The sequence below is a fragment of the Garra rufa genome, chromosome 12 (genome assembly GCF_049309525.1).
Source record: "Garra rufa chromosome 12, GarRuf1.0, whole genome shotgun sequence".
NCBI classification, from domain to species: Eukaryota; Metazoa; Chordata; class Actinopteri; order Cypriniformes; family Cyprinidae; genus Garra; species Garra rufa.
The window spans coordinates 9,380,216-9,392,932 of NC_133372.1; the positions used below are offsets into that span (position 1 = coordinate 9,380,216).

The window sequence follows — 12,717 nt, forward strand, 5'->3', positions numbered from 1 at the left end:
TGAAATTAAACCTTCTGCAGTTTGTTGTTATGGTCCTCCATAATCAGGATATCATCCTCTAACTTCTTGATCTTGGCATCACAGGTAACCTTCTCCAGTTGCAACTTCTGACGAGCATCCTCTTCCTCCTCAAGATGTTCCTCAAGATCCTTAGAACATTAATTTAGAGACAAGAGAGAGCCATGGACTAAGTAGCAGAATTTAAAAACATCTAAACTGAATTTGAATTTTGTAAATGAAAACCATTCAATGAAAACATACTTTGATCTGATCATGCATTTTCTTTTTTTCCATTTGTAGGGCTGCACCACGATCCTCCTCCTCCTCCAACCTGGCCTCCATCTCATGCAAGATCTCCTCAAGTTCTTGCTTCTTGGTAGCTAACCGTACTCTCATTTCCTCCGCCTCTGCATAGAGCTCTGTCTCAGCCTGCAACTTCTCCTGGAGCTGGTTCCTTTCATCTATAAGCTACGGATGGAAAGATCTTATTGTTTATAATCAGTGTATGATTAATTGTTATTAAACGCCGAAAGACAAAGTCAGGGTTTCGTCATACCTGTGTATGTTTCAGTGAAATGTCTTTTAGCTCTGTCTCATATTTTTGTGCAGAATCTTTGAACCTTTGGAGCTCCTCCTCCTTCAGACTCATCTCCTCTTCTTGGCGTGTCACCTGGAGGAGAGGCTTCACCTGTGGACAATGATGGAAACATGTTTAGTTGAATACTAACAGAAACCCTTAACGTCTTCAAGAATCCAAATTTATGCACCAAGTTCAACCATGTTCCTTGTACAGGAACTATACAAACTTTGTTTATAGCCACATTATTTAATAGAAATTCAATGTTTTACCTTGGTGAAGAGTCTCCACCACTGCCAGTTCCTGAGTTTCAGATAAGCAGCACAGTTCCTCTGGATCACCTTCATAGCTGTTAGCTGTTGCTGCCTCTTAGCAAAGGCCCTGCACATAGTTTTAAATAAGAATAACTCAAATTCCATATTACTATTTTGAAAAATGCTGTATTTATAAACTCTACCTACTTTCTAGCTAGGAATCCCCTGGCCTGTGCCTGGAAGGCAATGATTACGACTGTGATCTTCAGGTCACGTTCCTCTTCAAGCTGGGCCAGGACTCCTGTGCGGAAGAAGATTTTGCTCTGACCAATACGGTACAGGTTTGGGTCCAGATCCAGGTGCTTGATCTACAGAGAGTATTAGGTATTATACATGTACTAGTAAGTGTCTCTAACTGTATGAAGGAATTATAGTTGAAAGCATGTTTAAACCAGCTGATTAGATGCCACAGTTAGATGCAAGTTAGCATATAGAGTAATTACATAACTGTGGTGGGCATTCAGGGAAAATTCCACAAAGAAAAGAGGAGTATGACATGTGATGATTTCATTGCTGAGACTATATGTACAGTGAGGAAAAACATTATTTGATCCCCTGCTCATTTTGTAAGAAATTATCAGTCTATAATTTTATACTATAAGTTTACTTGAACAGTGAGAGACAGAATAACAACAAAAAAATCCAGAAAAACCTTGATTTACATTGATTTGCATTTTAATGAGTAAAATAAGTAAAACATTACTTAGTATTTGGTGGAAAAACCCTTGCTGGCAATCACAGAGGTCAGACATTTCTTGTAGTTTGCCACTAGATTTGAACACATCTCTAGAGGGATTTTGTCCCACTCCTCTTTGCAGATCCTCTCCAAGTCATTAAGACTTTGAGGCTGACATTTGGCAACTTGAACCTTCAGCTTCCTCCACAGATTTTCTATGGGATTAAGAGACTGGCTAGGCCACTCCAGGACCTTAATGTGCTTCTTCTTGAGCAACTCATTTGTTGCCTTGGCCGTGTGTTTTGGGTCATTATCATGTCCATCCAAGACCCATTTTTAATGCTCTGGCTGGATTCAATGCCCTGGCCCTAATGGTACGGCCCCGTCCATCATCCCTTTGATGCAGTGCAGTTGTCTTGTCCCCGTAGCAGAAAACACCCCCAAAGCATCATGTTTCCACCTCCATGTTTGACGGTGGGGATGGTGTTCTTGAGGTCATAGGCAGTATTACTCTGCCTCCAAACACGTTGAGTTGAGTTGATGCCAAAGAGCTTGATTTTGGTCTCATTTGACCACAACACTTTCACCCAGTTCTCCTTTGAATCATTTAGATGTTCACTGGCAAACTTCAGACGGGCCTGCATATGTGCATTCTTGAGCAGAGGGACCTTGCGGGTGCTGCAGGATTTCATTTCTTCACGGCGTAGTGTATTACCAATTGTTTTCTTGGTGACTATGGTCCCAGCTGCCTTGAGATTATTGAAAAGATCCTCCCGTGTATTTCTGGGCTGATTCCTCATCGTTCTCATGACCATTGAAACTCCACGAGGTTAAATCTTGCATGGAGCCCCAGAACAAGGGAGACTTTTGTGTTTCTTCCATTTGCGAATAATCGCACCAACTGTTGTCACCTTCTCACCAAGCTGCTTGGTGATGGTCTTGTAGCCTATTCCAGCCTTGTGTAGGTCTACAATCTTGTCCCTGACATCGTTGGAGAGTTTAGAATCTGATTGACTGATTGCTTCTGTGGACAGGTGTCTTTTATACAGGTAACAAGCTGAGCCCTTAAGAGAGTGCTCCAAATTTCAGCTTCTGACCTGTATAAAAGACACCTGGGACCCAGAAATCTTGCTGATTGATAGGGGATCAAATACTTATTTCACTCATTAAAATGCACTTTTTTGAAATGTGTTTTTCTGGATTTGTTGTTGTTCTGTCTCTCACTGTTCAAATAAACCTACCATTAAAATTATAGACAGATAATTTGTTTGTCAGTGGGCAAACGTACAAAATCAGCAGGGGATCAAATAATTGTTTTCCTCAATGTACATGTGACTTGTAAATGATATTGCTATATGTTCACCTCGGCTTTGTTGTCTTGAGCAATAAAGTCTGAATTTGGCATCTGGAACTTCTTGACTCAAGAAATTCTTTTTGAAAACCCTTATGAAAATTAACCATGGTTTTAATATATGAAACCACAGTTTTACTTCAAATACCATGGTTGAACTATGGTTAGTGTAGCAAAACCATGGATAATTTGTGGTTACCATGGTTTAACCATAGTAACCATGTTTTTTTTGTTCTATTTGTAGGAATTTTCGTGAGGGAAAGAGAGATGACTTTCTATGACATGCTCTTTAACAAGATTTAATAGGATAACATCATACCATCAGACAGCAGGCCTGCTTGCCATCCATGAAGCCCTTTGGAATAGCACTTGGTGCCAAGATCTCATATCTGCATTAAGATAAAATGAAGAGAATTGCATTATATCTGATATATCTGATATCAAATATATTTGGCACAACGTAAGTATGTAATCACTGCTGTATTGAACTGCAAATTGGAGTCCAGGTAGCAATGTATTTTTACCTCTTTGAATTATGTGAATTTATATTGTTTTTCCATTGGTTATGCAGTTAAATAGTCAATAAGACAGTTAGCCTTACTACGTGAAAAGCTCAATCTAAAATAATAAAGCTACCCACCGCTGTCTAAACTCTTGGAAGACAATTCTGTTGGGGAATCCTTGGCGGCAGATACGAATACCCTCCAGCACACCATTACATCTCAACTGTTCGAGCACCAGGTTGGCATCCAGCTTTCCTGCCTAAAGGCAAAAAAAGTTCCCTTAACTTGGACATAGAAAGTCTTAAAATAGTACCCTATGCCCAAACAGCATTGATACCACCAATTTTAACATTGTATGCAGCAGTGACATACCCGTTTCTCATGGTTAGGGATAATGCAGCGAACAAAGTTTGGCTGTGTGTTGTGCAGTGTGGTCATTAGTTTGGCCAAAGACTCTTTGTAAAGTTGGCCCACAGTACGGAACATGCCCTTCTTGGTCTTAGAAGCACCAGGTCCACTGGTGTCTGACATCTTGGCAATGGTTTCCAATCCAACCACACGGTCAGCTGAGAAATAAAAAATACAGATGTCAACTATTATTCTTATCTCAGTTATATTTGTGATGTAATATTGTGCTTTGATTACCCAAAACAAAAAAGGTGGGAACATCGTAGATCATGTTTCTTTTTGTGACACCAATTATGAAAATACATACAGTGTATGAGAAATGATATTGTATTCCCAATTGTAAGTCGCTTTGGATAAAAGCGTCGGCTAAATGAATAAATGTAAATGTAAATGTAAATGAGAACAATGTATTGCTGATACTGACCATCCTTCCACAGGTCTTGCACAAATGGATTGGAGGAATTATTCAGCAGTGCTGTAACATTGTCATTTAAAGGGTCCATGTTCTTGGTCAGCCATGCTGTGGCATTGTAGTCCACCTAATTATGAATGGTAGGTTTAGGTCATTATATTCAAAAAATCCATTAAGAATGAACTGTGCACATTTGCATTTTTTACATTCTCCACAAAATTTAAGCTAGACATCACAGCAACATTTCCTACAGCAATGAATATGCTCCAGAGTTCTTGGGTTATCATTGTCTGGATCACAATACTCTCCTCGTATTGATCCATAAAAAACTTTTCCTTTAAGTCAGAACTCACCCGTCCTGCATAGTGAAACACAGAGAATTCTGTCTTGTCCTTCAGTTGCTTAGGCTTAGCAAACTTAGTATGATTAGAATGAGTGTTGCAAAGCTTCTCCACGAAGGAGACATCTGTTGCCTTTGGAAACCAACACTCTTCATCCAACAGAGCCAGGATGCCTGGAGGATTGTTCTGTGGAGAAGGTTCAGTAAAGTGAGTGGCATTACATTCTGTAAAAATAAGACATTACTTCAACATAGGACTTCCATCAAAAGTGTTCCTGTTACAGGAATTATGAGAAATTAATTGAAGACATTGGTCACCTTACAACTTTCTGCTGGAAGCAGTTGGTTGAAACTGCAAAGAACAAGAATCATTCTGTTCCTCCAAATCTACACACACTCAAACTTACCGGCCTTTCAATAAGTTCGATGCAAGGTTGCAAATCCAGCCCGAAGTCAATAAAGTTCCATTCGATGCCTTCACGCTGGTACTCCTCCTGCTCCAGGATGAACATGGTGTGGTTGAACAGCTGCTGAAGCTTCTCGTTGGTGTAGTTGATGCAGAGCTGCTCAAAGGAATTGTCCTGAAGGAGAAAAACACTATATGCCATTAGCCTTAACACCTCTGGTTTGTTGATTTTTAACCAAATTTAATTTTCTTTCAAGTTTTCCAAACCTCGAAGATCTCAAAGCCAGCAATGTCCAAGATCCCCAAGAATGAGGCACCTTGACGTTTCGTCTTGTCCAGTGCCTTGTTAACTCTTAGAAGGAGCCAACGGAACAAACGTTCATACATGGCTTTAGCTAAAGCTTCAATGGCAAAATCAGCCTGTAAGATGAAAGGTATCATATTGGTTATACTGTACGCTCTTCCATAATAACAATCAAGTAGGAGTTTTCCAGTTTCATCACAGATTTACACTCGCAGAACAACTATACACCCTCTTCACCTGTTCTTTGGTTTGGGCTTTTTGCACAACCTCACGACCCACTTTAATACGTGGCGTCAGAATGGCTCTAGTGAAGTCTACCACATTAATGCCTTGGAGATGGCAAACTTTCTGGGCAGCTGAGAATGAAACACATTTCAGCAGTCATATATTTATTGATTTATCTTAGTCTGAGAAGTCTTTCATTTAGCATTTTCCCCAAAGTTTCTAACCTGTGTTGTCTGGCATGGTAGCCTGTTCCTGGTTCCTCTCCTTCTTGAACTCAATGTTACCCAACTGCAGCACAGTTGAGACAACTTTGAGGACATCTAAAAAAAAAAAAAAGTACAGTTTCTCAGGATTATCCTACTAAACTCTTAATAAGCAAAAAATGTCTCTTGTTGAAAGGACACCATGTGTATATTTGATTGCGTTTAATACCTGTTCTTTCTTCAACAGTGAAGCCCATGATATCCATGGCCTCCATGGTTTCTTCATACATTTCATCATCCTGGTTGCCTGGAACCTGGACATGGCCAGCCGAGAGGAAACGGTAGTTGTTGAAGTTTTCAAGCAAAAGCTCCTCTGCCAATAAAGAATAAAAATTACATCAATAGTGCATGAACATACCTGCGTTTATAAATCTCAGTCTGTCTGTCATTAGATAAATGTGAAGATTACTTACCATATGTAAATCTTAAATATTAAGCTCTCTCCACTTACCACGTAATTTGTCCATTGTGCCAGCTACCATGTAGTAGAAGATGTGAAAAGCTCTTTCAGTTTTTGCTTGTCTGATACAACGAGATTTCTCCAACAGATCTGAAGTGGTTCAGACATTAAGGTGAAACTTTGCAAAATATTTAAATTGCTAATGTAATTGGTTAATAATTCAGGATGTGAGATTGTATACAGCTTGTATTAAGTTATTAAGGATACAGGTCTCTATGTTGGCTCCAACTATGAAACCTGTCACATCAAAGTTAATGCGGATGAATTTGCCCTGTGAAGAAATGATGTCGAAACCATGAATTAGTTACAGCCTTGGTCGTTCTTGTTACTTCTGCTATCATACAGCATTTGCAAACTTACGAATCGAGAAGAGTTGTCATTCTTGATGGTTTTGGCATTACCAAAGGCCTCTAGAATTGGATTAGCCTGGAGTAGTTGCTTTTCCAGCTCACCCTACAGTACCAGGGTTAGAAAGTAATGAAAATCATTCAATAGAAAACAATTCAAAGAGGAAAAAGAGAATGGGAGATTTCAGACGTTTGGAATTAAAAAAATTAAAAAACTAACAAAAGTCCCTTCTTTTGGAGTGTAGAATGCACAGTTTTAATTATAAATGTCTGGCAGGACAAAATTGCAAAATTTAACTCATTTAGCAATTCTTAATGTGTGCTTCAGATACGTAAGATGCAAGTACATAATTTAGGTCATGTCAATTTAGATGGGCGTAATCCCTTTAGATCAAAAGCGTGCTGTTCTATTCTGGAATACTAAGCATGTGGAGAAAAGACATGAATGGGGTTCACAAAATGGATCTCAATTATAGATCTTTAAGCATTCACTTAACAAGATAAAAGTTACTCAGTGGGATGAAACACTGAGTCCTTAGAGAGCATAATGCTGCCTTTGCATCACAAAGCTACTAGTGTCATCTGACCACATAATTAGATTCTCATTTTTAGACTTAAACGAGGCAGAGAAAGGTTTCAACCGTGACACAAACTTTCAATTACTTTCTTATTGAGCATCAAAAAAAGAAAAGAAGATATCTACCAGAGATAGCTTGCTGCTGAGAAGGAGAGAAGATCGCTGAAAGCTTCAGACAGTGACAGAGAAAAAATAAAGCAAACTAGAAAAGAAGGAAAAGAAGCAACATTTAGACTGCTGACAGAGAGATTGCTGGGAAGAAAGGACAGAGTGAAGCCTGTATCAACATTCATAAAGCACTTGGCTGAATTCGACAGTTTCTCTCAGTGGTCTCAGGACAAAGCATATCAGCTGACAGATGATGACAGCTTCATTGGTCCATGGAATGCCATTCAGAGTATTTAAGTGGTGTGGAGTGAGAGAGGAATGGGGAGCAGAGTAGAGTTATTTTTGAAAGTCAAAACAGTGTTTTCTCTTGCCTCCGCTGTGAACATAACACGTTAATAACCCATAGTGCAATTACACATCAACAAGAAATCAACAATTTTGATAGACTGTTAAGCACTTGAAAGATTAGTTCACTTCCAGAAAAAAAAAATCCTGATAATTTACTTGCGGCCATGTCATTCAAGATGGTTGTCTTTTTTTGTTCAGTCAAAAAGAAATTAAGGTTTTTGAGGAAAACATTGCAGGATTTTTCTCCATATAGTGGACTTCAATGGTGGCCAACAGTTTTAAGGTGTAAACTGCAGTTTCAATGCAGCTTCAAAGGGCTCTACACAATCCCAGCCGAGGAAAAGGGACTTATCTAGTGAAACAATCGGTCATTTTCTATTAAAATTTATATACTTTTCAACCACAAATGCTCGTCTTGCATTAGCTCTAGGAAAAGACATTGGAAAAGTCACGCACGGTTAATTCTTTGTCTGTGTACTTCAATTCATAAAGGTAGGGTTTTCTCCTCCAACTTCAAAATCGTCCAACATTGTTGTTTTATCTTTTTATGTAAAGGCCATTTGACTTTATTTGCATGTTCCCATTGTAAACACTGGGTTGGTACTTCCGCCTGTGTGAATACAAATTTTTTTTTCCAGAAACTTACCAATTGTTTCACTAGATAAGACCCTTATTTCTCGGCTGGGATCATGTAGAGCCCTTTGAAGCTGCATTGAAACCCCTTGGCCACCATTAAAGTCCACTATACACTCTTAAAAATAAAGGTGCTTCCAAAGGTTCTTCACAGCGATGCCATAGAAGAACCATTTTTGGTTCCACAAAGAACCATTCAGTCAAAGGTTCTTTAAAGAACCATCTCTTTCTTACCTTTTTTATAATCTGACTCTTTCATCATAACGAACCTTTTGTGAAACAGAAAGGTTCTTCAGATGTTAAAGTTTCCCAATGGAACCATCGTGAAGCGCCTTTATTTTCGCAAATTTTTATTTAATTTTATTTTTTTTTAAAGAAAATTAGCAATTGTTTCGCTAGATAAGACCCTTATTTCTCGTATAGAGCCCTTTGAAGCTGCACTAAAACCCTTTTATTAAAGTCCACTATATGGAGAAAAATCCTGAAATGATTTCCTCAAAACCTTCATTTCTTTTCGACTGAAGAAAGAAAGACACGAACATCTTGGATGACACAGGGGTGAGTAAATAATCAGGAAATTTTTATTCTGGAACTGAACTAACCCTTTAAAAAAAGATGGGGACAAAAATCAAGAATGTTTATTAAAAATTCATGACAAAGGGTGAACACAAGTGTAGGGGACTTTAAAATTGCAGACTAAGGGGTGTTTACACAACACCATTTTCAAATTTAAAAAAATGTAAAATGTTATTGTCTCATTGTAAACTACAAAAATGAAAATGTATGAAAAAGGTGACGTCTACAGGCATGAGGATACCACAGCATTTTAAGGCATTTTCACAGATCCATGTGAACGTTTTTGTGTACAGACAATAACAAAACTTTTAAAAAACGCAAAGGAAAAACTTTCAAACACATATAATGATGTTAACAGAACATTGTTTTAAAACTGTTCATAATTATAAAAAACATAAAACATTCAAATAAACATTTAAAAACATACTGTAAGAATACAGTAGGAAATGTACACTCATACTCATTCTTACTCACATACAAATAACCTTACTTAACTGAAAGATGAAAAAAACTAAGATTTTTAACCTTGAACTTTATAGAAGACTACTATGTACACTATTCCTCCATGATAAAAAGGATATCAGAAGAAGTGTTTAGTAAATTTCAAAGTAGTGCATTCAAGTGTAACGAAACTACTTTAGGAACCAAGAACAACTATTATGGGCATCCCTTTTAAGCTCATATGCATGGCAGTTATGCATAAAACATCTATAGTGTGTGTGTATATTTTGGTTTCCTTGCATATCTCTTGTGTCATTAACGCAGATCTACACTGAGGTAGTATTCATATTCCCAATGCACACGCATATGAGCTTGACAGATGATGCACATTAACCCGTGGTAGATTAATAGGTGAGAAACGAGAAATGATATGAGACTCAATTCAAAAGGCTATACGTTGGCATGCACACACACTGTGTTCAGACAGACCATTTCAATGCCAGGCATCTGCTCTGGCAAAGAAAAAGTTAACCACATCTCAGATGGGGGAATGGCACACACGTGATCTAACGGCGTAATGTTGATTTTATTATTTTCATCTAATCATTTGTTGAAACATCATGCGAACACTGGGGCTCTTTGGCACATTATTTATCTACAATCTACAGGCGGCTTGTTTAGAAGGTCCCTCCATGTAAGACTTGTCTAATGTCACTCTCAGTGAGAAACTCAAGCATGCAAACTCTCAAACCCACACAAGAAGGAGTTTTGCATCCTTTTTTACTCACATAGGCAAACTGTTGTCCTGCATGTTGCTATTTGAGGAAATTCATTAGGGAAATTGTCATTAGATACGTGTAAACTCACTGGTTTTCCTTTAGCATCCTTAAAAGTCTTAATTTCCTTGAGACACAAATGGCTCAGTAGCACATAATCACACAATAGTTTGATATCAGGCAAAATCACAGCCAGCATAATCTTGTGATAAATGGGTTATGATATCAAACATTAAAGACTGAAAGGAGTGCTCTTATCTGTTCACAGTTTCACCTTTGCACATCAGTATTTTAGTCATTACAAAAGGATTTAGAATGTCAGACCCTGATTTAAAGGAATGGGGTCAAAGCAAGGGCAAAATCTGATGATTGAACCCATAAGCACTGGCTTGAGAAGAAGACAGAGGTTATCAACGAGAGAAGTTTTTTTAGACTGTTTATACTTACAGCGCTTGTGTCTTTCTTGCCTTTGTGGGACGAGGCCACTAAAGCCAAATACTGGATGACTTTCTTGGTGTTTTCTGTCTTCCCAGCACCTGATTCACCACTAGGAAGAAAACAAGAGTGAATGACAAAACTGTTTTCTTTCATTGAATAATACCTTTTTTTATTATTATCTATGATTAACTTGGTTACAAGGGGTTACAGTGCACCTCTATGATACGAAAGAGATATTACTGAACCTTCATGCTGACACGCTAACATTTCCATATTAGGAAAACTGAGTCTGGGATCCACAGGCCGTCCTGCAGCCGAAGGGCTGGTTCTTTGGCAGGAGCAGGATGCCCTCAGATCCCTTCACTCAACACATATAAAGCCATTTTATGGGCCACTTTATACTGCATTGTTTGTAGATCCACAGTTTTTGACCATTTATGATACAGTATAGTAAAATGCATGACGATTACGGGCGCTGTTGCCAAATGGTGATTGAATATTGGACCATTCCCATACATCACATTAGATATGGCTATGGGAAAACGTGTGGATTTTTCACGAGGCCTCAGATCAGTGGTTTTCAAACAATCCATGTGTTTTTAACAGTTTAAAAGTCTTCCAAATCTTCTAAAAACTCTTTGAGACAGCCTCAAAATAAAAAAAAGCATCTTCATGAGAGAGTCGGGCCATGCGGAAACATCCTGATGTCATTAGAGAATTCTGTGCCCAAGCAACAGTTGCCCTAGAGCAGTTTAAATGGCTTCAATTTCCTTTTCCACACTCAGAGGAAGTTTGCCGACAGTATCTATGGGCGCCTCCCACACTGACACATCGAATCAACACCGTTTTATTTTAACATCCTCATATTTCACAGCTGTTTTATTATCACACAGATGTAAAACAATGATATCGGTCGTGAACGTCAACTTAGTAGAGCAACAGCTATTTTCGCATGGCCATGTTTTGTAGTGAGGCCTGCAGAGATGCAAAGCAAATGCCCAGTAATGACTCAAAAACAAACATAAATGAAGCCAACATGCTTGATCTGGATTTAGAATCAGGACAGGGGGCACATTTCCTGTGAGTAGGCCGACTCTGAGGAGACATGACCCTTGGGGTTCATCTGCCTTGTTCCCACTGCTAAGGACATTTCGAAAAACATGCCCTAGAAGTTTATGTAATTATGTCTACTAATCATAATGTGGTGGCTGCCATCCTTTTAATTGTTAAATATTGTATTTTAAAAGGAGCTTGAAGTGTTTATCATTAGTCTAAATTTGTCAAACATGTCAACTTTATTCAGGGAATGTAAACAGTACACTCTGACATGGATGACATTAACCGTTAACCACTGTCAGATGACATTGAATAATATTATTTGGCTTCATCTGCTTTGTGCAATGTGTTTACAATGCTATCTGTTAAAAAATTAAAACATTTGTGACCCTGGACCACACAAGCACTCATAAGGATCTTTTTTTTTTTTTTTTTTTTTGGACAATATTTGGCCGAGATACAACTATTTGAAAATCTGTAATCTGAGGGTGCAAAAAAAAATCAAAATATTGAGAAAATTGCCTTTAAAGCTGTCCAAATGAAGTTATTAGCAATGCAGATTACTTATCAAAAATTACGTTTTGGTATATTCATGGTAGGAAATTTACAAACTATCTTCATGGAATATGATCTTTACTTAATATCCTAATGATTTTTGGCATAAAAGAAAAATTGATCATTTTGACCCATACAATATATTATTGACTATTGCTACAAATATACTCATGCTACTTGCTATTTTAAGTATACTTACTACTTACTATTTTTTATTTTAATTTAATTAATTTTTTTTTTATATTTTACAGAGTTAAACACATTTAAGTCATCCTACAGCTCACTGAAAGTTCTTGTAGAGATTCAGTGCTTATAATATAGTGCCTTTCCATAGGATTGGCATGGTAATGTATATGACAATGTTAATGTGTTTGGTTTTGGCGGAATAGATCTGCTACGCTGCTGCTGTTGGAGCGGCAGAGCAAGTACCGAGACTTGCTACTGCCAATACATCCACAACATTCTGCTGTGAGCATGTAAGAAACACTGCTGCTGCACGTATAACATATATGAAATAACCCCAATATATCATACATAAAATCACTCCGCAGCAAATCTGTAAAGGTGGAGCTTGGGAAGGTGGAGGGTTTCTGAAGCACGCTGCAACTTTTAAGTATTTAAAT

At 38.0% G+C, this 12,717-nt stretch overlaps 1 protein-coding gene across 3 annotated transcripts in view; it reads right to left on the minus strand.

The window, feature by feature from the left end:
- myh11a (myosin, heavy chain 11a, smooth muscle) overlaps positions 1 to 12,717 on the minus strand; it is a 35,513-nt gene that overhangs the window by 12,192 nt on the left and 10,604 nt on the right. For 2 of the 3 annotated variants that reach the window (XM_073851729.1, XM_073851731.1), the window contains exons 5-24: positions 10,493 to 10,592; positions 10,058 to 10,084; positions 6,600 to 6,692; positions 6,447 to 6,510; positions 6,231 to 6,329; positions 5,949 to 6,092; positions 5,741 to 5,836; positions 5,529 to 5,647; positions 5,255 to 5,407; positions 4,989 to 5,162; positions 4,595 to 4,768; positions 4,254 to 4,368; positions 3,794 to 3,987; positions 3,559 to 3,680; positions 3,238 to 3,307; positions 1,039 to 1,199; positions 850 to 958; positions 557 to 688; positions 262 to 468; positions 12 to 149 (exon numbers count right to left, since the gene is read on the minus strand). In XM_073851729.1, coding sequence (XP_073707830.1) covers positions 12 to 149; positions 262 to 468; positions 557 to 688; positions 850 to 958; positions 1,039 to 1,199; positions 3,238 to 3,307; positions 3,559 to 3,680; positions 3,794 to 3,987; positions 4,254 to 4,368; positions 4,595 to 4,768; positions 4,989 to 5,162; positions 5,255 to 5,407; positions 5,529 to 5,647; positions 5,741 to 5,836; positions 5,949 to 6,092; positions 6,231 to 6,329; positions 6,447 to 6,510; positions 6,600 to 6,692; positions 10,058 to 10,084; positions 10,493 to 10,592 — 2,491 coding nt within the window. The remainder of the gene's footprint in view (positions 1 to 11; positions 150 to 261; positions 469 to 556; positions 689 to 849; positions 959 to 1,038; positions 1,200 to 3,237; positions 3,308 to 3,558; positions 3,681 to 3,793; positions 3,988 to 4,253; positions 4,369 to 4,594; positions 4,769 to 4,988; positions 5,163 to 5,254; positions 5,408 to 5,528; positions 5,648 to 5,740; positions 5,837 to 5,948; positions 6,093 to 6,230; positions 6,330 to 6,446; positions 6,511 to 6,599; positions 6,693 to 10,057; positions 10,085 to 10,492; positions 10,593 to 12,717) is intronic. The other variant, XM_073851730.1, reaches the window with a different exon arrangement.